The sequence below is a fragment of the Coregonus lavaretus genome (assembly GCF_964263955.1).
Source record: "Coregonus lavaretus genome assembly, chromosome: 21".
NCBI classification, from domain to species: Eukaryota; Metazoa; Chordata; class Actinopteri; order Salmoniformes; family Salmonidae; genus Coregonus; species Coregonus lavaretus.
Window position 1 is genome coordinate 33047392 of NC_140008.1, and position 26502 is coordinate 33073893.

General features: G+C 41.8%; 1 protein-coding gene across 4 annotated transcripts in view; it reads right to left on the reverse strand.

Moving 5' to 3' along the window:
- Positions 1–26502, reverse strand: part of LOC311148922 (ecotropic viral integration site 5 protein homolog) — a 106995-nt gene that overhangs the window by 49477 nt on the left and 31016 nt on the right. For all 4 annotated transcript variants that reach the window (XM_084185946.1, XM_084185949.1, XM_084185947.1 and 1 more), the window contains 4 exons: positions 12971–13160; positions 1968–2189; positions 630–704; positions 19–144 (listed from right to left, as the gene is read on the reverse strand). In XM_084185946.1, the coding sequence (XP_084042072.1) occupies positions 19–144; positions 630–704; positions 1968–2189; positions 12971–13160 (613 nt within the window). The remainder of the gene's footprint in view (positions 1–18; positions 145–629; positions 705–1967; positions 2190–12970; positions 13161–26502) is intronic.

Here is a 26502-nt window from a genome sequence, read left to right on the forward strand (position 1 = left end):
ACCCATATCAGGTCTTACCTGGATCATAAACTCAAACTGGTACATGCAGAGTCCCAGCTCAGCCATACTGGGTTTGAACAGTTCTCTCAGTCTGTAGTCCTGCATCAGCTTCACGAACACACAGAACGCCTCCTCCTCGGGCATCTGGTGAGGGTGACACATACCAAACAAACACAAAGATCATCAAACAGTTTCCTTAAACCTTCAACAAAAGACCTCCTCATACACCATCTAGACCACACACACACAGAGAGAGAGATTAAGCCTAGTCCTGGACTAAAATATATCTTCAATGGAGATTTTTCATTGAGAATGTGTTTTAGTCCGGGACTAGGCTTAATCTGTGTCTGGTAAACCAGCCTTTAAGAGACATCACAACTTAATTAAACCTTTCTTACAAAAAAATGTCTTCCTCATATACATAAAATACACATTTCACACAATACAAAATCATACATATCATAATACAGGTTAATCACCACCACACAATTGACCAGTGACAGTCTGGTGCAAATCACACATCACATTAAAAACACTCTGGTCAATCTAATGATTCTTTGTTGATGTGTGTAGTGGCAGGTTGCATGTGACCATAACACAGCATGTGTGTGTCTTAGGATCATTATTACCTGCATGAGCAGCAGTCCGACGATGAAAGCACTTCCCTGACAGTAACCGACCTCCCGGTCCACCAGAGAGTAGGCCTGCAACAACAACAGGAAGTGACCTCAGATCAGCCATGGTCATGAGAAGAGAGCTAAGCACTCTGTGTCTGCATCCCAATTCCCAAATGGCACCCTACACCCTACATAGTGCACTCCTTTTGACCAAAATGCAAGCCTGGGTCTATATGAGAAACTGCCCACCTAAGGTTTTCCAGGGTCAAGGTGTAACTGTGGACTCAACACTTTCTGCCCTGTATTCAAGCAATTCAGCACGAAGCACCTACTGAATTACTTACTACTCCATTGTATTGAGAAACCGCTTTTCTTGAACAATTCTGCCTCTGGGTCATGAGAAGAATAAAAGCAGTGCTGGGAGAATAATGCAATGTTCTTCTTCATCTTCTATTGACAGGACAGTTGGCTGAGTGCCAGTCTGTTTGTGCTATCCTGCCAAGAGCACAAACAGATCTGGGACCAGGCTAATAGGACAGATAGTAGGAGACAGACAGGAAAGATAGGAAAGATTTGTCGAACGATGGTCCAGGGTTCATTCCAGTTATGAATACTATACACTGAGTATACAAAACATTAAGAACACTTGCTCTTTCCATGACCAGGTGAATCCAGGTGAAAGCTATGACCCATTATTGATGTAATGTGTTGAATCCACTTCAAATCAGTGTAGATGAGGAGGAGACAGGTTAAAGAAGGATTTTTAAGCGACATGGATTGTGTATGTGTGCCATTCAGAGGGTGAATGGGCAAGACAAAGGGGGGGGGGTCAAGAACTGCAACGCTGCTGGGTTTTTTACGCTCAACAGTTTCCCGTCTGTATCAAGAATGGTCCACCACCTAAAGGAAATCCAGCCAACTTGACAACTGTGGGAAGCATTGGAGTCAACAAGGACCAGCATCCCTGTGGAACGCTTCCGAAAACTTGTAGAGACAATGCCCCTGATGAATTGAGGCAGGTCTGAGGCAAAAGGTAGGTGGGGGGAGGGGGAGTGCAACTTAATATTAGAAAGGCATTCCTAATGTTTGGTATCCTCAGTGTATGTGCTGAAGGCGGCGGAGCTAACCGCTAAACCAATTCCAGACAACACTAAAGCAATCTGTTGCGGGTATAGGTTTGAAACAAAACACTAGGGTTGCAAAATTCTGGTCACTTTTTCCAAATTCGTATTTTTTTAATCCCAGTTGAAGAGTTCCAGGTTAGAGGATTCCCTCGCAGTTTACTCCCTTTTGATTCTCCAACCGGGATATATATATATATTTTTTGTTGCAAACCTATAAAGCATTCACCTTCATGACATTGAAGAGTACTTCCTGTCCCAAGCTGTCCTCCTTAAAGAACTCATGCTCAGGATAGGTCCGGGCGATGTCCCGGCGAATCAGCTTCTCGCAGGGTGATACCATCTTCAGCAGCTCAGAGTACTGGTCTTTGATAGGCATGTTCTGGGCATTGCATAGCAACTGCCATACTATCGCCCGGAAGTGGTGGGGGATCCCTTTTCTGACCAGATCCTGTTGGGGAGAAGAAAAATATAATCAGTATTGACTTTATTGAAAATGCTAATATTACCAATTGGTGGCAGTAACTAAACCAAAGTGTGGTTTGCAGTTTATCCGACCTTGTCCATAGATCACTTTCAATGTATATTAATGATTTTGCAGAACTTTCTCTAATCATTAACGTAACACGAGAACAGCCTTTGAAGGAAAACATGTAGGCCTTGTTTTCTGAATGTGTTAACAGTGGGGGAAAAAAGTATTTATTCAGCCACCAATTGTGCAAGTTCTCCCACTTAAAAAGATGAGAGAGGCCTGTAATTTTCATAATAGGTACACGTCAACTATGACAGACAAAATGAGAAAATAAAATCCAGAAAATCACATTGTAGGATTTTTAATGAATTTATTTGCAAATTATGGTGGAAAATAAGTATTTGGTCAATAACAAAAGTTTCTCAATACTTTGTTATATACCCTTTGTTGGCAATGACACAGGTCAAACGTTTTCTGTAAGTCTTCACAAGGTTTTCACACACTGTTGCTGGTATTTTGGCCCATTCCTCCATGCAGATCTCCTCTAGAGCAGTGATGTTTTGGGGCTGTCGCTGGGCAACACGGACATTCAACTCCCTCCAAAGATTTTCTATGGGGTTGAGATCTGGAGACTGGCTAGGCGACTCCAGGACCTTGAAATGCTTCTTATGAAGCCACTCCTTCGTTGCCCGGGCGGTGTGTTTGGGATCATTGTCATGCTGAAAGACCCAGCCATGTTTCATCTTCAATGCCCTTGCTGATGGAAGGAGGTTTTCACTCAAAATCTCACGATACATGGCCCCATTCATTCTTTCCTTTACACGGATCAGTCGTCCTGGTCCCTTTGCAGAAAAACAGCCCCAAAGCATGATGTTTCCACCCCCATGCTTCACAGTAGGTATGGTGTTCTTTGGATGGAACTCAGCATTCTTTGTCCTCCAAACACGACGAGTTGAGTTTTTACCAAAAAGTTATATTTTGGTTTCATCTGACCATATGACATTCTCCCAATCCTCTTCTGGATCATCCAAATGCACTCTAGCAAACTTCAGACGGGCCTGGACATGTACTGGCTTAAGCAGGGGGACACGTCTGGCACTGCAGGATTTGAGTCCCTAGCGGCGTAGTGTGTTACTGATGGTAGGCTTTGTTACTTTGGTCCCAGCTCTCTGCAGGTCATTCACTAGGTCCCCCCGTGTGGTTCTGGGATTTTTGCTCACCGTTCTTGTGATCATTTTGACCCCACAGGGTGAGATCTTGCGTGGAGCCCCAGATCGAGGGAGATTATCAGTGGTCTTGTATGTCTTCCATTTCCTAATAATTGCTCCCACAGTTGATTTCTTCAAACCAAGCTGCTTACCTATTGCAGATTCAGTCTTCCCAGCCTGGTGCAGGTCTACAATTTTGTTTCTGGTGTCCTTTGACAGCTCTTTGGTCTTGGCCATAGTGGAGTTTGGAGTGTGACTGTTTGAGGTTGTGGACAGGTGTCTTTTATACTGATAACAAGTTCAAACAGGTGCCATTAATACAGGTAACGAGTGGAGGACAGAGGAGCCTCTTAAAGAAGAAGTTACAGGTCTGTGAGAGCCAGAAATCTTGCTTGTTTGTAGGTGACCAAATACTTATTTTCCACCATAATTTGCAAATAAATTCATTCAAAATCCTACAATGTGATTTTCTGGATTTTTTTCCCTCAATTTGTCTGACATAGTTGACATGTACCTATGATGAAAATTACAGGCCTCTCTCATCTTTTTAAGTGGGAGAACTTGCACAATTGGTGGCTGACTAAATACTTTTTTCCCCCACTGTATATACAAAGGAATATACTGGTATCCACATAGAATGAAACATCTTATGATGGTGTTCAGAATAAACTAAATCATGTGTCTCTCTGTGTGCTGCTATGCTCCAATGTGTTTTTCTTCACAGCACAGCATGTACCCCAGTCATCATAATACAATTTTCCACCACTAAATATAATCTAGTCAGCAAGGCCTTGTGCAGAGTGAAATGTTGTTCTTGCAAATTACTGCTGATGTGACTTGATTGAGACCTTTCCTCTGCAGACAGGGAACACTGGCTTGTGTTGCTTGTTAGCGTGAGAGTGCGTGTCTGTGTGTGGTCAGGGGATCTCTCTCCCTTTCTCTGAGGTCATCCTAGACAGTCCCAGCCTTGTAAAGGAAACAATACACTCTTACAGTAAGCCTACTGTACGTTCCTAGAAGGAAAATATGTAGCCTACTTTGTGGCTCTCAGCTCATTCATTCGACTTCTGCATTCCGTTTCCCTATCTCACCACTGCATTACACTTACACACACACACACACACACACAAGGGTTTCCATTAGCTGGTAATAGCCGGCTTTTGGCCATTAAAAAAATTGGTACCGGCCAATTGACTGGGAGAAGAAAAAATTATATTGCAAAATAATGCTTTTTAGCTTATTCATTGATGTATATACATTTGACTGGTCATGCTTATCGGTCTATAGGTTAATCTGCATAATTTAGTGGAATTAAATTGATGCGAGTGTAGACTAAAGTATATTTCTTATGTGTTTTATTTATCACATGCCTACAGCATACAGTTACAGAGCCTTTGAGTGGAAAATCTGTCAAACAGCGCAAGAGCTGTTGCTACAGCATATCAAACAGCAAATGCAGAGGCAACGGAAGGCAGGCTTCTCAGCACATCACACACCACTTTGCAATGAGCTGGAGGCAGTACGTATTTTGAAAACATATACTTAATTGTTTGAAACCTGAACATTTTACTACATATGAGGCATGTCTTACCTTGCTTCAAAGTAGCCTTGACAAAATCTAGACCATATCTGTGGAGGCAATTATTTTAAATAACCTTTCTTTCATTGTCCAGTAGCCAAAAGGCACAATCTTATTCATATTAGAAACTCCTGCTAGTTGCTGCATATTAGATCTCCCCTCATGAATTTGGGATCTAACGTCCCACAACTGTCCTGGAGTCTGTTTGGAATAGACTATTTATTTCTTAACAAGCTGACCAATAGATTATGTAAACTTTTCTACTATGGGGGATAGTAGATTGACATAGGCTAGTGATTTTGCTGTAAGTTACTCGTCTTGTTGGCGGCGGAGAAGGAAATGTGGACAGTTATTCTAACAGCTTCAAAGTGCACATCAGAATTCTGTAAGAAGGACCGCACATCGTTGCATCCTCAAATTGCATGTTCTTAATTTGAATGGCCATAATCTAAATGTGATTTCTGTCATTCTGAGCACCGTGGGTGGACGCCCTAATCAGGTTACGCACCCAATGCATATGGGTCCGGTAGATTTCTCAAATGTCCGGTAAATTAAAATGCTGTCGGTCAAATTTCCGGTGCCACATTTTCCTAACGGAAACCCTGACACACTCCCTCCACTGGATGATACTCTCACACACACATGCAAGAGGAAACTCATGAATAACGCATACAGCTGTGAATACGTTTGGAAAACTACCACCTCCCATTACTCAGCCTGTCACTACATTACGGTGCAAGCTCCTCTGACTCTGGTTGGTGTTCACTCAGCACTCTGTCCCAAATGGCACCCTATTCCCTAACTAGTGCACTACTTTTGACCACAGCCCATAGAGCTCTGGTCAAAAGTAGTGCACTATGTAGGGCATAGGGTACCATTTGTGTCATTGTCTGGAGCACTCTTGGAAATCAGGTCCAGGGGTAATATGATGCATTGAATACATGAGGAATACATCACTACTAGGTTAAAATGTGAACCTATTTCAGGAAGCTAGGCACATGTCGCAAGACCCTACTTCACAGGAGAGGCATTTGAAGTTTTTAAACTTATTTTTAATAAAATGCATATTTCTGCAGAAATGCCTTCTGGAACATGTGAACTTTCATGTGCCTTAATAACAAACTTGTATGCCATCTGTAAATACAAATAAAACCGTTAAATTACGAGCCTAGTTGGTTTAGCCACGGAAAAAGACAGGATCCTTCCCGCTAGCCATGATTGGCTGAGATAATGGATGGGCTGGATATGCCGATGCCGAGAGATGAGTTCGGATTGATCTGCCATGTAGATGAGTTCGGATTGAAGCCATGCTGCAGTTTATAACATGAGCTGCTCAGTATGTGTAGATAATCCTTGCTACCGCAGCATTTTTGAAAGATATAGTAGCAATGGAGAACTGAATTTAGCAGAAAGTCATTTTCATTGCAAGTTAAAGCGTACTGTTTGCTAGCTAGCTAATGTTAGCTGGCTGACTTACTAGCTAACGTTACGTGTATGATCTGTGTAGTAATATTATTTGCATCTCAGAAAAACCTTTGCATTGCTACTTATAGCCTAATGTTAGCTAGCTAACATTAAACCTGGTTGGTTAGCTTTAGCTACCTGCAGATTCATACTACAGCATTTCATGCATGGTGGCTAGCTATGACAATCTGTTTCTATTTCTAGTACTGTATGGGTTGGGATTATGGTTCATTGTTTAGCTAGCTAGCCAACTATCTACATGTCTAAACAAAAGACTCCACTTCGCCAGATGATTACATGACCCATCAAGTTAATCAGGTGTGTCTGGGTGTGATTACAGCCATCTATTGTATTTCATGAAACTACACTACCTTACTCACTCTGTTTAGCACATGGCCTCATGTGAATCCTTAAAAGAGATGGTTGGGCTTAAGACGGTGTGAATGATGCTGAATGGGTGTAGACAAAGAAGAGCTCTGCAGTAGGTGTATCAAAACATTGAAGCGCCATTTTCTCAAAAGCGGGGTTACAAGTTTATCAACTTTCAAACCAGAATTACTTTCCCAATGCTCCTCAACTGCAGTGTATGATATGCCATTTTGTAGCTCTGAGTTTGTACTTTTATCCAATGTAAAAAATAAATAAATAAAAACATTTCAAATTTTGCAACATAAGACTGAAAAGAGGTGGTCGGTCACAAATTGAGAATATCCGTTTTGCTGATACAAAAGAACAGTAGAATGCTCAGTTTTCCTCCTGCCTTGCAATTAAAACACACACAACTACACCAACAGAGGAAAAAGCAAATGTCAGTTGAGCATTCTCTTTGTTGAAGAGCTCAATGTGATGATTAATAGGAGTTAGAAGCTGTCTTGCAACTGTCTGGTCACATGGAGGTGATGTAGCTAAGGCCTCTTCTCTGGAAATTGTGAAATACCAGAGTCATGTAGCTAAGGCCCTGTTACAGCGGCTTGCGAAAGTATTCACCCCCCCTTGAAATTGTTCCTATTTTCTTGCCTTACAACCTGGAATGAAAATGGATTTTTGGGGGGTTTGTATCATTTGATTTTACACAACATGCCTATACCACTTTGAAGATGCAAAATATTTTTTGGGGTGAAACAAACAAAAAACTGAAAACTTGAGCATGCATAACTATTCACCTCCCCAAAGTCTATACTTTGTAGAGCCACCTTTTGCAGCAATTACAGCTGCAAGTCTCTTGGGGTATGTCTCTATAAGCTTGGCACAGCTAGCCACTGGGATTTTTGGCCATTCAAGGCAAAACTGCTCCAGCTCCTTCAAGTTGGATGGGTTCCGCTGGTGTACAGCAATCTTTAAGTCATACCACATATTCTCAATTGGATTGAGGTCTGGGCTTTGACTAGGCCATTCCAAGACATGTAAATGTTTCCCTGCTGGAAGGTGAACCTCCGTCCCAGTCTCAAATCTCTGGAAGACTGAAACAGGTTTCCCTCAAGAATTTCCCTTTATTTGGCGCCATCCATCATTCCTTCAATTCTGACCAGTTTCCCAGTCCCTGCCGATGAAAAACATCCCCACAGCATGATGCTGCCACCACCATGCTTCACTGTGGGGATGGTGTTCTCGGGGTGATGAGAGGTGTTGGGTTTACGCCAGACATAGCGTTTTCCTTGATGGCCAAACAGCTCCATTTTAGTCTCATCTGACCAGAGTACCTTCTTCCATATGTTTGGGGAGTCTCCCACATATATGCCTTTTGGCAAACACCAAACACATTTACTTATTTTTTTCTTTAAGCAATGGCTTTTTTCTGGCCACTCTCCGTAAAGCCCAGCTCTGTGGAGTGTACGGCTTAAAGTGGTCCTATGGACAGATACTCCAATCTCTGCTGTGGAGCTTTGCGGCTCCTTCAGGGTTATTTTTGGTCTCTTTGTTGCCTCTCTGGCTAATGCCCTCCTTGCCTGGTCTGTGAGTTTTGGTGGGTGGCCCTCTCTTAGCAGATTTGTTGTGGTGCCATATTCTTTCCATTTTTTAATAATGGAGTTAATGGTGCTCCGTGGGATGTTTAAAGTTTGTGATATTTTTTTATAACCCAACCCTGATCTGTACTTCTCCACAACTTTGACCCTGAGCTGTTTGGAGAGCTCCTTGGTCTTCATGGTGCCGCTTGCTTGGTGGTGCCCCTTGCTTAGTGGTGTTGCAGACTCTGGGGCCTTTCAGAACAGGTGTATATATACAGTGCTATGAAAAAGTATTAATATTCTCTACTTTTGCATATTTGTGACACTGAATGTTATCAGATCTTCAACCAAGCATGATGTTCTTACTGTGGAATGCAATGTTTGGTTTTCACCAGGCATAATGGGACCCATCTCGTCCAAAAAATTGACTCAAGTTTGCCAAAAAGCACCTGGATGATCATCAAGACTCTTGGAAGAACTTTCTATGGACAGATGATTCAAAAGTATAACTTTTTGGATGACACGGTTCCAGTAATGCCTGGTGAAAACCAAACTCTGCATTCCACAGTAAGAACATCATACCAAAGGTCAAGCATGGTGGTGGTGGTGTGATGGTTTGGGGATGCTTTGCTGCCTCAGGACCTGGACGACTTGCCTTAATAGAAGGAACCATGAATTCTGCTCTGTATCAGAGAATTCTACAGGAGAATGTCAGACCATCCTTCTGTGAGCTGAAGCGCAGCTGAGTCATGCAGCAAGACAATGATCCAAAACACACAAGCAAGTCTACATGAAAATAGCTAAAAAGCAACAAATTGGAAGTTTTGGAATGGCCTAGTCAAAGTCCAGACCTAATCCCAATTGAGATGTTGTGGCAGGACTTGAAACGAGCAGTTCATGCTTGAAAACCCACACGTCACTGAGTTAAAGCAGTTCTGCATGGAAGAGTGGGCCAAAATTCCTCCACAGCGACGTGAGAGACTGATCAACAACTACAGGAAGCATTTGGTTGGAGTCATTGCAGCTAAAGGTGGCACAACCAGTTATTGAGTGTAAGGGGGCAATTACTTTTTCACACAGGGGAATAGGGTGTTGCATAACTTTGTTTATGAAATAAATTTGTAATTGTTGTGTTATTTGTTCACTTATGTTCCCTTTATCTAATATTAGGTTTTGGTTGAAGATCTGATAACATTCAGTATCACAAATATGCAAAAGTAGAGAAAATTAGAAAGGGGGCAAATACTTTTTCATAGCACTGTGTGTGTGTGTGTGTGTGTGTGTGTGTGTGTGTATATATATATATATACACACACACACACACACACACACACATATACACACACACACACACACACACACACACACACGTATATATACACACACACTGAGATCATGTGACACTTAAATAAAGTCCACCTGTGTGCAATCGAACTAATTATGTCTGAAGGTAATTGGTTGCACCAGATCTTATTTAGGGGCTTCATAGCAAAGGGGGTGAATACATATGCACGCACCACTTTTCCATTATTTATATTTTAGAATTTTGTTAAACAAGTTTTTTTTTCATTTCACTTCACCAATTTGGACTATTTTGTGTATGTCCATTACATGAAATCCCAATAAAAATCCATTTAAATTAGAGGTTGTAATGCAACAAAATAGGAAAAACGCCAAGGGGAATGAATACTTTTGCAAGGCACTGTATGACTTTTGAGGATTCTCTACCACTTCTACACTAGCCCCATATGGCAGATACAGCGCATTCAGAAAGTATTCAGACCCCTTCCCTTTTTCCAAATTGTTACGTTACAGCCTTATTCAAAATTTGATTTTTCCTTAAATCTACACACAATACCCCATAATGAAAAGCGAAAACAGGTTTAGATTTTTTTTGCAAATGTATTAAAAATAAAACAGAAATACTTATTTGCATAAGTATTCATACCCTTTGCTATGAGATTCGAAATTGAACTCAGGTGCATCCTATTTCCATTGATCATCCTTGAGATGTTTCTACAACTTGGAGTCCACCCATGGTAAATTCAATTGATTGGACATGATTTGGAAAGGCACACACCGGTCTATATAAGGTCCCACAGTTGACAGTGCATGTCAGAGCAAAAACAAGCCATGAGGTCGAAGGAATTGTCCGTAGAGCTCCGATACAGGATTGTGTCGAGGCACAGATCTGGAGAAGGGTACAAAACATTTCTGCAGCATTGAAGGTCCCCAAGAACACAGTGGCCTCCATCATTCTTAAATGGAAGAAGTTAGGAACCATTAAGACTCTTCCTAGAGCTTGCCGCCCGGCCAAAGTGAGCAATCGGGGGAGAAGGGCCTTGGTCAGGGAGGTGACCAAGAACCCGATGGTCACTCTGACAGAGCTCCAGAGTTCCTCTGTGGAGATGGGAGAACCTTCCAGAAGGACAACCATCTCTGCAGCACTCCACCAAATCAGGAATTTATGGTAGTGGCCAGACGGCTGAAATCGCTGCCAAAGGCGCTTCAACAAAGTATTGAGTAAAGGGTCTGAATACTAATGTAAATTTGATTACTTGTTTTATTTTTAATACATTTGCAAAATTTTCTAAAAACCTGTTTTTGCTTTGTCATTATGGGGTATTGTGTGTAGATTGACGAGGAAAAAAACGATTTCATCAGTTTTAGAATAAGGCTGTAACGTAACAAAATGTGGAAAAAGTCAAGGGGTCTGAATACTTTCTGAACGCACTGTACTATAGCCAGTGTTTTCAACAAGAACATGGAGTAGCCAGCCAAATAGAAAAAGTAGCCAGCCAGGCTCCCCCAGGCAGGCGGGAATATTAAGATATCTTTTACTGAACAAGCTCTATTTTGGTGGCCTTTGGTACAGTCTAATGCAAGATTGTATTTTCAACCAGCAAATAACTGATCAAATTCACTTTTTTTCCCCCTCACTGGCCCTGTCAGGCCAGTTGGCCAAAGATCTACTGGGCCGAACAGAATTTCTACTGGCCCGGACATGGTGCAGTTCTTAAATGCATTGGGGTCATGCGAGACCTATAGGTTGGCATGCTTTCTCTCTATATTCAGCTGTTAATAGGCTACATTTGGTTATTATGATATGTATTAAAAAGCTGTGTAATATAATTTAGCAATGCAAGTCATTACTCTATTCTTTAGAATTGTATTGTATTAGTTGCATTAAAGTATGTCATTTTGAGAAGCCCCTTTAAGAAAAACGCTTCAAAAGCGATAGACATGGCTACAGTTGGCTAGCCAAGACTAATGCTAGGTGTATTTTTGCAGCTTTCTTTAGCAGACTATCAACAGCAGGCAGCATATTTATTGTATGTTCACTATTGAAGGTTTACTTTTGTAAATCACTTTCCCTAAAATAAATAAGCTCAGCGAGTAGATTGATGGCCACTTGTTTTTGCTCTGGACAGCTCGCGTGTGAAGGCATCAACTCATGTACTGCTTGAGAAGTGACTCACGGGAGAATGATGGTGCTTGAATGAATGGCCAATCATATCGCTCAAATACAAATAGCATGTAATTTACGTGTAGTCTTCAATTTCATGCTCTCTCCCTCAGTGTAGAAATTCGACTGCAACCACAACACACACACCCAGGTACCGAAAGGCGGGATCGACAGCAGACTGTCAAACCAGCAGTGTTTCCCTGTCATCGCTCACTTTGTGACTGACAGGCGCCCGTCCTATCAATAGATTGCTAGAAGATGCGGGAGAGGGCTCTGCAGACTTTCTTTCTGACTAGCGAATTGAAAAATAGCCTAGTTAATTGAAGTGGAAAAAGTGCCCGTATGAAAATGTCTCTGTAAATCGTCTGTATAGCCGACAGCCGGCGCTAGTGGAAAACACTGCTATAGCAACTATAGAATAATAGATATGGCTTCAGCACAAACAGTATCGATGCAAGGCTACTTATACACCCCAAACCTGATGCATAAAAGGACTCCAAACCTGATGTATCATTAATTCAGATTGACAATAAAAAGAGACATTTCATTGACATCTGAATGGAGTTCCCCCTGTGCGACCAGAGAGGGGCACTATACACTATCAGTTTGCAGGGAGCACTGAGGACAAAAACTAGACCAGAACTGACACCGTAAGTTCAAGGACAACACAACCACAGTAGGGGTCACTGAGGGACGTAGCTGGCCTTTGGAATTAGTCCTGAACAATAAAGGATCTACAACATGAAACATAGAAGCTGTTGTACAGTGCGGGCTAGGTCGACTAACTTCATTGATTACAAATATTTGTGTTAGTTACTTGTTGCTAGCTAGCCTTCACAGTCTTATAAACAGTAACAGGATTGCATTATGGTACGACTAACGCACAAGGTTAGCAGTTAGTCCGAAGTATACATAGGCTCAGAGACAACTGTTGGTCACCTGTGTCATGGGGACCTTTCACCATATTGCCTCCACCTTACTGAAAGCCAGGGTTAAGGCCAAGGGAAAGGCGGAGGGAGCCATTTGGGACCAGTTTCCCCAGGTCGAAAGTGTTGTCTAACTCTTCCAGAGGAACCTATAGCCTAGTAGTGTCTCACCTTGAGCTGCTTCTCCTTCTTCTTGCGGACCTCCTCCCACTCATTGACTATGCGTCCCCAGAGGATCCAGGAGTCCTCCTCCAGGTGAGACAGGTTGGAGGAAGCTGAGGAGCTGGACACGAGGCTGGAGACGCTGTTACGTCTGGATCCGTTAACAGAGCGGAGGGACTTACTGTCCGTCTCCAGCAACCTAAAGAGATAAACACAACAGGCTTAAGCATTTATTTCCCAATATGACCGTTCAACTTAGGCCTACAAGATCTGCAATGAGAGACATTAGGTTCGGACTGAATGAGGGAACATTTCATTCTATGTTCGGAAGTGAACGCAGCTCAAATACAAAACTATGGACAAGAGAGGTAACAATGTAGCTAACTGTCAATGTACCAAACGTACAAAAACTGCCAATGTCCCTGTCAATCTGAAACCTTCCATTAGTGCCAATAAATAATTGGATATGGGCAGTGAAAGCAGAGTGGATTTACTGCACACTGAGTAAATGCTTAATTGAAGTAACCCAATAATTGTTGCTGAACATTTATCCAAATCGTGCTGACACTGGTATACGATGAAGCCCCAAAAAATTATAGAGCAGCGCTAAAAACGGAAAAGCTCATTTAAGAAGGCAGAAATTGCAGTGAGATGTACTACAGCTTTATGACAGCAGAGCCACAGCCAAGGAGAAGCCCAACAGCAGCCCCAGTGATGATAGTAGCAAAGCCTGCTGTCGCCACAGCTCTGAGCCCTGGATGTAGGGTCGATGGGGTTACAGACAGTAAGGTAATACTGCCTCTCTTCAAAAGGTGGACATGACAACACATCCTGTCACAGCACTTCCGTTTTAGTTTCCTCAACCAAAAATGCAATGACCATACATAGTAAAGCCTTGGACAACCACCATGATCACTACATCGGGGTCACTACTAGGGTTGGGCGATATTACGATAGAATCGTCTATCGTTGATGGTGACAGACGATGGTTTAGCCTATTTGAATTTGACTGGCGCGGCGCAGTAAAAATAAATTAAAAACTATCGCAGCGCACAGCAGGGCAGCACACAAATGACTGAGTAATTTTCCTATTCCTATTTGCTATAGCCTATTTTAATAAATATGTTATATAGGCAAGAGAGGAAGGTAGACCAGATAATTCCACCAAAGCAGCGCAAAATGTCCAGTCAGAAAATGTTGTTTCTCTCTCTATGTTGGATACATGGGCATTAAGCTATATTTCTTTATATAACGGACACTCCTTAACTATATTCCCTTCTCTCTCAAATCATAAGGCTATATGACTGAAGGCTACGCTTCATCGATTTATGCAAGGCTTTTTACCGATCAAACAATGAATGTAACGGAGTTGAATGTAACGTAAGATAGCCAGAGGACTAATAATGAGAGTGAACAAACAATATCAATAGCCTACAGACAAATCGAATGACAAGTTAAATCAAGTTTAAACTTAAGAAATAAATTATCCATGCGGGCCAGGAAAATCCCTCCATGCGAGGTTAAAACCAAATGGCCAATAACCTATCCTCCTACTAGGCCTATCGTAAAAGCTTTAAGACAAGTTAAAGTTATGAACAGTAGCTTATTTCCCAAAATATTCTAGTCTACGAAGGTGTTGTCCTAAAGTTGTTGTGGCTTTCAAAAATAACAAGAATGAAAGTCTATAGCCTAAGCTAGGGCTGGGCGATATGGCTTCAAAATCGTATCTAGATTTTTTTCACTCATGGGGGCGATTCACGGTATACAGTATGTCGTGACGTGACTTTCATTAATATGATGACTGTTATTTATCGAATCAACTATGTTTAATTGTTACTCGATTAAATTCATCATGTAACAATTACCTCATTAGGATTTGGGGCACCATGGAAGAAGTTGTTTATAGAGTTACCATCTCCCGAATTAAACTCTAAAAAGGTATTTACCTATCACTATGTATAAAACAGTCAACGAATCATTCATTACCTCTTTTCAGTCGTCATTATGAATGGTCGCAGAATTCTTGGATCCGCAAGAACCCCAGCTTTACTTATGATTCAGCACTACACAAATTGGCTTAATTGTTCATTTACTAGCTAACTTAATAATAAACACAGAATGCAAACAGATTTAATACATGAGAAAAAGTCCCTAGCGGACTAACAGCACGACTGCTTGGACATCTTTAGATCCCCACTAACCATTCCCCACATTCTGATGTTGGAAATATTGATCCAGTGTTCACTTTTTGTCCGTAAAAGTTTTAGCGGCAAAAGTCTTCTGGAGACAAAGCACATTCCTTTACCAATACTGAGAGGCTAAGGAGAGATTCCCCTCCTGCCTAATTTACCACCGAGTGTTAAGGTGTCAAAACCGGCACAGCCCCCAACCCCACCCCCCTCTTCTGTGGGTAAGAGGGTCTGGTTGTTGTCAGCCATTTGCCAAGCTGATCTGAAGCCTTTGGATCACTAAGCGCAAACCAGATGGGATGGCATATCACTGCAGAATGCTGTGGTAGCCATGCTGGTTAAGTGTGCCTTGAATTCTAAATAAATCACTGACAGTGTCACCAGCATAGAACCCCCCACACCATCACACCACCTCCTCCATGCTTCACGGTGGGAACTACACATGCGGAGATCATCCATTCACCTACTCTGCGTCTCACAAAGACACGGCGGTTGGAACCACAAAACTCAAATTTGGACTCATCAGACCAAAAGGACAGATTTCCACCGGTCTAATGTCCATTGCTCATGTTTCTTGGCCCAAGCAAGTCTCTTCTTCTTATTGGTGTCCTTTAGTAGTGGTTTCTTTGCAGCAATTAGACCATGAAGAATTGATTCACGCGGCCTCCTCTGAATAGTTGATGTTGAGATGTGTCTGTTACTTGAACTCCGTGAAGCATTTATTTGGCCTACAATTTCTGAGGCTGGTAACTAATGAACTTATCCTCTGCAGCAGAGGTAACTCTAGGTCTTCCTTTCCTGTGGCGGTCCTCATGAGAGCCAGTTTCATCATAGCGCTTGATGGTTTTTGCGACTGCACTTGAAGAAACTTTCAAAGTTCTTGAAATGTTCCGTATTGACTGACCTTCATGTCTTAAAGTAATGGACTGTCATTTCTCTTTGCTTATTTGAGCTGTTCTTGCCATAATATGGACTTGGTCTTTTACCAAATAGGGCTATCTTCTGTATACCTTATCACAACACAACTGATTGGCTCAAATGCATTAAGGAAAGAAATTCCACAAATGAACAAGGCACACCTGTTAATTTAATTGCATTCCAGGTGACTACCTCATGAAACTGGTTGAGAGAATGCCAAGTGTGCAAAGCTGTCATCAAGTCAAAGGGTGGCTACTTTGAAGAATCTCAAATATAAAATATATTTTGATTTGTTTAACACTTTTTTGGTTACTACATGATTCCATGTGTGTTATTTCATAGTTTTGATGTCTTCACTATTATTCTACAATGTAGAAAATAGTAAAAATAAAGAAACACCCTGGAATGAGTAGGTGTGTCCAAACTTGACTGGTACTGCATATAAAACGCTCTCTCTAAATAAGCTTTGCTTCACAATTAAAGGCCAAATACACCACACTTCAAAGAATCACCAATAATATAATGAATTCAGGGCTTGTGAAATTATACCTAGGCTAAATATAAGCCTTCCACAACCATAAGACCAACTAATAATGTAATTATTTCATCAAAATAGTTAACCTGCTTTTTTGCAATAATATTTCAAGTCTATGAAAATTCCCTTTTTGTTACAAATTTAACCAGAACCATGAATAATGCACATTCACTAATAATGACTAACTTCTTGTAGCAGGCATTATAGAAAATTAACACAGGTCTCTCAAGCACAAGCCCACACGCTAGTGAGTAGCCAGCAGCCACCTGATCTTTATATTTCAAGTTTAGCCAACTTGGATTTATTTGCTAGCTAACAAGGTAGAACAGTTGAATTGTTATGTCTCCAACTGTCCACTTTGTTCAGATGTTGAAATCAAGTGGCCTATCTTATTTCTCAGAATGAGAAGGAGTTGCCAATTCCTAATATAATTGTGTTTTATGCTTATTGCACATTTATAAAACACAGACTAGACAGCTAGTATAACAGTATTTGGCTAAAATGCTGCTAGCGGTACGTGGTACCGCAATGCTGTGCACGACAAATTGAGCATGAATTTTCTACAATGAATGTTCATTGATACTCCCGTTTTAGTAGTGTCTGCTCTGCGCACAATTGGAGGAGTTGAGACAAAAAGGGTATCTTTAGAAAGGTTAACTTCTCCTCTAATACAGTAAAATGTCTCAATGTGTTTCGGTGTCCATATGACCGATTCTGTTGGACCAAACCTCAAATGCAAATAGCAATTTGAAATAGCTTGTCAGAGAGGAAGAAGGGATCTCTCATCTTAGTTGTTGTTGTGAGTGGCCGGGAGTGGGGTCTTAGTGTGTCTGTGTGTGTGTAAATGGGAAGTTGCACACAGCACAGAAAGAGCGAAGGAGACGAGACCAAAAGGACAACATGAGAACAAGCGGACATAAACCCCATTAAAAAAATAAATATATATATATATAAATAAATGTAAAACACCTTGATTCTTGCGATACAGGCATTTGGAATATCACCAATCGATATATCACCCAGCCCTTGCCTAAGCTATTCTCAATCATAGCTTTATGAGAGATAAAACAAACAATATTATTTATTTGTATCTTATTTTATGAGGCAAATTAAGCAATTATCCAGTTGGTAGAAGATAGTAGACTGCTTCTATCCAGCCCATGATGTAGGCCTATAACCTAGCTCACTACGGTAAGACAGCCCATTCCTCATCCGACAGTCACTGCTCCATCATGTAAGTGCTGCACAGACAGACACACACAAACCTGTTCTGCTCCTCCACCAGAAAATAATATTAGAACAGATTTGCCATTGCCTACCCTTAGCCTCTGCACAGGCTATAGCCCAACTGTCATTTTAGCTGATTTGGGGTCATAGCATCGTATATCACAATGTTTTATGGGTACATAATCACGATAGGACAAAGGTTGACATTGCCCAACCCTAGTCCCTAATGTATTTTTACAATACACTCCAAACACATTTTTCGGTCAGACTGATATTTAACGGAACTTTTAACTTGCATTAACGTCCCAAGGAACGTCCCACAGTTGTTTACCTATTACTTCAATGTGATCCTAAATTTGAAAAAACATGACCCATTAAAAAAAGCCATGAAAGGTCAACAGAAAAGTGGGTCAATACAAAGTACAGTGAGGGAAATAAGTATTTGATCCCCTGCTGATTTTGTAAGTTGGCCCACTGACAAAGACATGATCAGTCTATAAATTTAATGGTAGGTTTATTTGAACAGTGAGAGACAGAATAACAACAAAAAAATCCAGAAAAACGCATGTCAAAAATGTTAGAAATTGATTTGCATTTTAATGAAGGAAATAAGTATTTGACCCCCTCTCAATCAGAATGATTTCTTGCTCCCAGGTCTCTTTTATACAGGTAACGAGCTGAGATTAGGAGCACACTCTTAAAGGGAGTGCTCCTAATCTCAGCTTGTTACCTGTATAAAAGACACCTGTCCACAGAAGCAATCAATCAATCAATCAGATTCCAAACTCTCCACCATGGCCAAGACCAAAGAGCTCTCCAAGGATGTCAGGGACAAGATTGTAGACTTACACAAGGCTGGAATGGGCTACAAGACCATCGCCAAGCAGCTTGGTGAGAAGGTGACAACAGTTGGTGCGATTATTCGCAAAATGGAAGAAACACAAAATAACTGTCAATCTCCCTCGGCCTGGGGCTCCATGCAAGATCTCACCTCGTGGAGTTGCAATGATCATGAGAACGGTGAGGAATCAGCCCAGAACTACACGGGAGGATCTTGTCAATGATCAAGGCAGCTGGGACCATAGTCACCAAGAAAACTATTGGTAACACACTACGCCGTGAAGGACTGAAATCCTGCAGCGCCCGCAAGGTCCCCCTGCTCAAGAAAGCACATATACAGGCCCGTCTGAAGTTTGCCAATGAACATCTGAATGATTCAGAGGAGAACTGGGTGAAAGTGTTGTGGTCAGATGAGACCAAAATCGAGCTCTTTGGCATCAACTTAACTCGCCGTGTTTGGAGGAGGAGGAATGCTGCTTATGACCCCAAGAACACCATCAACACCGTCAAACATGGAGGTGGAAACATTATGCTTTGGGGGTGTTTTTCTGCTAAGGGGACAGGACAACTTCACCGCATCAAAGGGACGATGGACGGGGCCATGTACCGTCAAATCTTGGGTGAGAACCTCCTTCCCTCAGCCAGGGCATTGAAAATGGGTCGTGGATGGGTATTGCAGCATGACAATGACCCAAAACACACGGCCAACGCAACACAGGAGTGGCTCAAGAAGAAGCACATTAAGGTCCTGGAGTGGCCTAGCCAGTCTCCAGACCTTAATCCCATAGAAAATCTGTGGAGCCTCGAAACCTTAATGACTTGGAGAAGATCTGCAAAGAGGAGTGGGACAAAATCCCTCCTGAGATGTGTGCAAACCTGGTGGCCAACTACAAGAAACGTCTGACCTCTGTGATTGCCAACAAGGGTTTTGCCACCAAGTACTAAGTCATGTTTTGCAGAGGGGTCAAATACTTATTTCCCTCATTAAAGTGCAAATCAATTTATAACATTTTTGACATGCGTTTTTCTGGATTTTTTTGTTGTTATTCTGTCTCTCACTGTTCAAATAAACCTACCATTAAATTTATAGACTGATCATGTCTTTGTCAGTGGGCAAACATACAAAATCAGCAGGGGATCAAATACTTTTTTCCCTCACTGTAAATAACTCCATGACACCTGGTCTCATCTATTTTATTGAAAACATCCCTAAAAGTGGGTTAGTGAGAATAAAAGCTGCAAGAGCGTGTATAAGGTCACTGCAGACTGACATTGTATCAATGAATGTGCCAATTAGTTTGTCACAAGCTGTAAAACTGAAGTTAACCGACTCTGGATTAGGGTCATGTTCATTAGCGAATGCAACAGAACACATTTTAAAACAAATTCTAACAGGATAATTTTTATGTAGAAGCACTGAGAAGCTCAGTTCTGGTGACATTTTAAAAGGACATCCTACTCGAAAAAAACAAAATTATGCTGACACCATCTAAAATATAATTTCCACCTTCAGAAATGAGCCCAATAACATATGTGACCGACCGCCTTGATTCGGACTTATGTAGCAACATTTTTTTTTTTACATTGGATAAAAGCAGTGACACAGAGCTACATAATGGTATATCATTCACTGCAGGGAACAATGGGAAAGTAATTCTGCTTTGAAAGTTGATAAACTTGTAATCTCACTTTTGAGAAAATGGCCTTAGAAAGTTTTGGTACCAACTGAAGAGCTCTTCTTTGTCTGCACCCATTCAGCATCGTTCACACCCTCTTAAGCTTTAGCCCCACCCATCTCGTTTCGCTCTCGGAGCATTCAGAGCGCACACTTGACGCTCTGGCCGATGAGTAGGGTTGATCCGAGCGTTCTGACCTCAACGGCAGTCAAGCACCCAAGCTAAGTGGCTAACATTGGCTAGCTTGCCAGCTACTTCCAGACACAAAATTGGGATTATGGATCATTGTTTACCTCTGGATAACATGAAAACAGCCTCACCAGCAGGCTGTTTTCATGTTATCCAGAGCGTTGGTGACTAACTGTGCTGCTGGCACAATTGAATTATGTTTTTTTCACAACGTTTACTGACACCGGCAATATTCAATGGGTGTTGTGATTTCGTAAATTCATCAGTTACTTTGCGCTCTGACATACTCAGACTGAATTTACGAACGCACCCAAAATGGTTACTTGCATAGTGGAGTCTTTTGTTAAAACATGTAGCAAGCTAGCTAGGTAAACAATGAACCTAGCTAGGTAAACAATGTGTCAAATCATACATGTAACGTTAGCTAGCGAGCCAGCCAGCTAACGTTAGCTAGCTAAACAATGAACCATAATCCCAACTCATGACGTTACTATCCTGCATGAATCTGCAGGTAGCTAACCAATCAGGTTCAATGTTAGCAAGCAAATGGCTCTGAGATACGAATAATAAGAGCATACATGTAACGTTAGCTAGCCAGCCAGCCAGCTACAGTACACTTTAACTTGAAATGAAACCACTTTGTCAAAATTAGAAATGTATAATATCTGAAAATGTAGCTAGCTAGGCTATCTTACCTGTAAACATCATGCATGATGGCTGTGTCTCCCTGTCACGGATGCCATGTTTGCCCTTAGTTTGAAGATGTAATCCGGAGAAAATTGTTTTCTCCATTTCGTTAGCTATCTATCATACTCTAATTCCCCTGATTTCAAAACTCGATCCTCCAGAAAGTGGAGAGCAACATTATGCATGCTCCATTAAACGATTTTTTTTTTTTTTTTTTAAAGCCGCGTTAGACAGGATTACCTACACATACTGACCAGCTCAAATAGACAGAAGCGTGCTACAGTTGAAGTCGGAAGTTTACATACACCTTAGCCAAATACATTTAAAAACTCAGTTTTTCACAATTCCTGACATTTAATCAGAGTAAAACTTCCCTGTCTTATGTCAGTTAGGATCACCACTTTATTTTAAGAATGTGTAATGTCAGAATAATAGTAGAGAATGATTTATTTCAGCTTTTATTTATTTCATCACATTCCCAGTGGGTCGGAAGTTTACATGCACTCAATTAGTATTTGGTAGCGTTGCCTTTAAATTGTTTAACTTGGGTCTAACGTTTCAGGTAGCAATCCACAAGCTTCCCATAATAAGTTGGGTGAAGTTTGGCCCATTCCTCCTGACAGAGCTGGTGTAACTGAGTCAGGTTTGTAGGCCCCCTTGTTCGCACACACTTTTTCAGATCTGCCCACATATTTTCTATAGGATTGAGGTCAGGGCTTTGTGATGGCCACTCCAATTACCTTGACTTTGTTGTCCTTAAGACTTTTTGCCACAACTTTGGAAGTATGCTTGGGGTCATTGTCCATTTGGAAGACCCATTTGCGACCAAGCTTTAACTTCCTGACTGATGTCTTGAGATGTTGTTTCAATATATTCACATAATTTTCCTTCCTCATGATGCCATCTATTTTGTGAAGTGCACCAGTCCCTCCTGCAGCAAAGCACCCCCACAGCATGATGCTGCCACCCCCGTGCTTCACGGTTGGGATGGTGTTCTTCAGCTTGCAAGCCACCCCCTTTTTCCTCCAAACATAACGAATGGTCATTATGGCCAAACAGTTATATTTTTGTTTCATCAGACCAGAGGACATTTCTCCAAAAAGTACGATCTTTGTCCCCATGTGCAGTTGCAAACCGTAGTCTGGCTTTTTTATGGCGGTTTTGGAGCAGTGGCTTCTTCCTTGCTGAGCGGCCTTTCAGGTTATGTCGATATAGGATTCGTTTTAATGTGGATATAGATACTTTTGTACCGGTTTCCTCCAGCATCTTCACAAGGTCCTTTGCTGTTGTTCTGGGATTGACTTGCACGTTTCGCACCAAAGTACGTTAATCTCTAGGAGACAGAACGCGTCTCCTTCCTGAGCGGTATGACGGCTGCGTGGTCCCATGGTGTTTATACTTGCGTACTATTGATTCTACAGATGAACGTGGTACCTTCAGGCGCTTGGAATTTGCTCCCAAGGATGAACCAGACTTGTGGAGGTCTACAATTTTTTCCTGAGGTCCTGGCTGATTTCTTTTCATTTTCCCATGATGTCAAGCAAAGCGGCAGTGAGTTTGAAGGTAGGCCTTGAAATACATTACATTACAGTCATTTAGCAGACGCTCTTATCCAGAGCGACTTACAGTTAGTGATTACATATATATATATATATATATATATATATATATATATATATATATTATATATATATATATATATATTTTTTATACTGGCCCCCCGTGGGAATCGAACCCACAACCCTGGCGTTGCAAACGCCATGCTCTATCAACTGAGCTACATCCCTGCCGGCCATTCCCTCCCCTACCCTAGACGACGCTGGGCCAATTGTGCGCCGCCCATGAGTCTCCCGGTCGCGGCCGGCTGCGACAGAGCCTGGATTCGAACCAGGATCTCTAGTGGCACAGTTAGCACTGCGATGCAGTGCCTTAGACCACTGCGCCACTCAGGTACACCTCCAATTGACTCCAATGATGTCAATTAGCGTATCAGAAGCTTCTAAAGCCATGACATCATTTTCTGGAATTTTCCAAGCTGTTTAAAAGGCACAGTCAACTTAGTGTATGTAAACTTCTGACCCACTGGAATTGTGATACAGTGAAATATAAGTGAAATAATCTGTCTGTAAACAATTGTTGCAAAAATGACTTCTGTCATGCACAAAGTAGATGTCCTAACAGACTTTCCAAAACTATAAACTATAGTTTGTTAACAAGACATGTTGGATGAGGTTGAAAAACAAGTTTTAATTACTACACTTTTTTTAAGTTGACGTTCAAATGGCTCTCCTGTGAAGTAGTGACCCGTGACATAAGCCTAGTTTCCTGAAACTAGTCACATATTGGTAAAATTATTTGTATAAATTATTTTAATATATTGGACCATGGCATGCATATAGCTTACACATGGTCCATATTCTCAGGTATGCTTATTTGCAATACGCATTACCACCTGTAGCCCAACTGATGCAGCATAGTGGCTATAAATAAATAGGCTGAAGCAAGGGGTTGCCTATCTGCATTTACATTTATTGGGCTAATCATTAGATCCCAAACGACACTTTCCCTGGATGCCATTACTCTTGCAAAGTGTTTTGAGGTAGGGTGGAGTTTTACTCCAAGTTACCCTACAATTGACCAGTGTTACATTTAGCCCTACCCTCACATATGCACTCACAGCAAATTGCAGAGGGTGAAGTTGCCGCATATTTAGGAGTGGATAAATAAATAAATTAGGAATGGAAAGCTGAAACCATGGTTCTGTCGCAAATGGCAACCTATTCCTTATGTAGTGCACTACCTTTCACAAGGGCTATGGTCAAAAGTAGAACACTACATTAGGGAATAGGGTGCCATTTGGGATGAGGCTATGGCTGGGCCTACGACACAAAGGCCCATAAATCTGATCTCGGAAAAAGACATGGGCCCGGGCCTCTCGGCTGCATGGTGAGGTCACTGGGAGCGCTCCCAGACTGGGTAGGGTTACCGCCATATTTGGGTCAGGAGGGAGGGGGACAGGGTAGGCCTGGGTTACAGGCACAGCTAGAACAGCAAGAGCAAGGATTTTGCAGTTAGTTTGTGATTTCACATGTTTGAGAAACTTACCCCGAACAGCAAATATCTTCCTCATCCTTGTTGTGTAGTATGTGGGCCCCAAAAAAACATGAACTAAGGTTCCAAAAACACACCAAATAAGTCATTTTAGAAACGGCAAAGATCTCAGTATAGTGATGCAGGTCTTTAGATTGTGTACACATGATTTCCGAACATTATCTGCAACATTATATTCCATTTTGTAGTGGACTTGAGCGATACCTCTCCGTCCATTCTACAGGTAACTATCAAAATAAATGAAACACTTGAGGGATACAAAGTATATTGAAAGCATGTGGTGCTTCCACACAGGAAGTTGCAGACACTTGTAGAATCTATGCCAAGTCACATTGAAGCTGTTCTGGCGGCTCGTGGTGGCCCAATGCCCTATTAAGACACATTTTGTTGGCATTTCCTTTATTTTGCCAGTTACCTGTAGCAGCATGCTATAGGGAGAATGGAAAAGCTGGATAGCTATTTTTTGTGCTCGAGTCGCACAAAAGGGAATATAACATTGCGGATAAAGTTCGGAATGACACAATTTCATGTGTACAACATCTAAAGACCTGCATCACTATACTGAGAGCTTTGCCATTTCTAAAAGGACGTATTTGGGTGTTTTTGGAGGCTTTGTTTATGTTTTTCAGGGCCGCCATACAACACAACGAGGATGAGGAAGTGCTTTGCTCTTTGGTGTAAGTTTCTCAAAAACGTGAAATCACAAAAGAAAAGTCTGGACCCTTCTACAACATGCCATTTACATCAAAAAGAGATTTGGTTGTAAAAAAAAAAAAATGCTTACTTGAATTAAAACATAACCTCACTTTCAAAGGCAACTAATCTAGAAAGCAGTAGAGTCGTGGTCAAAAGTTTTGAGAATGACAAGTATTGTTCTTTACAAAGTTTGCTGCTTCAGTGTTTTTAGATATTTTTGTCAGATGTTACTGTGGTATACTTAAGTATAATTACAAGCATTCCATAAGTGTCAAAGGCTTTTATTGACAATTACATAAAGTTTATGCAAAGAGTCAATATTCGCAGTGTTGACCCTTCTTTTTCCAAGACCTCTGCAATCCGCCCTTGCATGCTGTCAATTAACTTCTGGGCCACATCCTGACTGACGGCAGCCCATTCTTGCATAATCAATGCTTGGAGTTTGTCAGAATTTGTGGGTTTTTGTTTGTCCACCCGCCTCTTGAGGATTGACCACAAGTTCTCAAATGGGATTATGGTCTGGGGAGTTACCTGGCCATGGACCCAAAATGTCGATGTTTTGTTCCCCGAGCCACTTAGTTATCACTTTTGCCTTATGGCAAGGCGCTCCATCATGCTGGGAAAGGAATTGTTCGTCACCAAACTGTTCTTGGATGGTTGGGAGAAGTTGCTCTTGGAGGATGTGTTGGTACCATTCTTTATTCATGGCTGTGTTCTTAGGCAAAATTGTGAGTGAGCCCACTCCCTTGGCTGAGAAGCAAACCCACACATGAATGGTCTCAGGATGCTTTACTGTTGGCATGACGCAGGACTGATGGTAGCGCTCACCTTGTCTTCTCCGGACAAGCTTTTTTCCGGATGCCCCAAACAATCGGAAAGGGGATTCAGAGAAAATGACTTTACCCCAGTCCTCAGCAGTCCAATCCCTGTTCCTTTTGCAGAATATTAGTCTGTCCCTGATGTTTTTCCTGGAGAGAAGTGGCTTCCTCGCTGCCCTTCTTGACACCAGGCCATCCTCCAAAAGTATTTGCCTCACTGTGCGTGCAGATGCACTCACACCTGCCTGCTGCCATTCCTGAGCAAGCTCTGCACTGGTGGTGCCCCGATCCCGCAGCTGAATCAACTTTAGGAGACGGTCCTGGCGCTTGCTGGATTTTTCTTGGGCACCCTGAAGCCTTCTTCACAACAATTGAACCTCTCTCCTTGAAGTTCTTGATGATCCGATAAATGGTTGATTTAGGTGCAATCTTACTAGCAGCAATATCCTTGCCTGTGAAGCCCTTTTTGTGCAAAGCAATGATGACGGCATGTGTTTCCTTGCAGGTAACCATGGTTAACAGAGGAAGAACAATGATTTCAAGCACCACCCTCCTTTTAAAGCTTCCAGTCTGTTATTCAACTCAATCAGCATGACAGAGTGATCTCCAGCCTTGTCCTCGTCAACACTCTCACCTGTGTTAACGAGAGAATCCC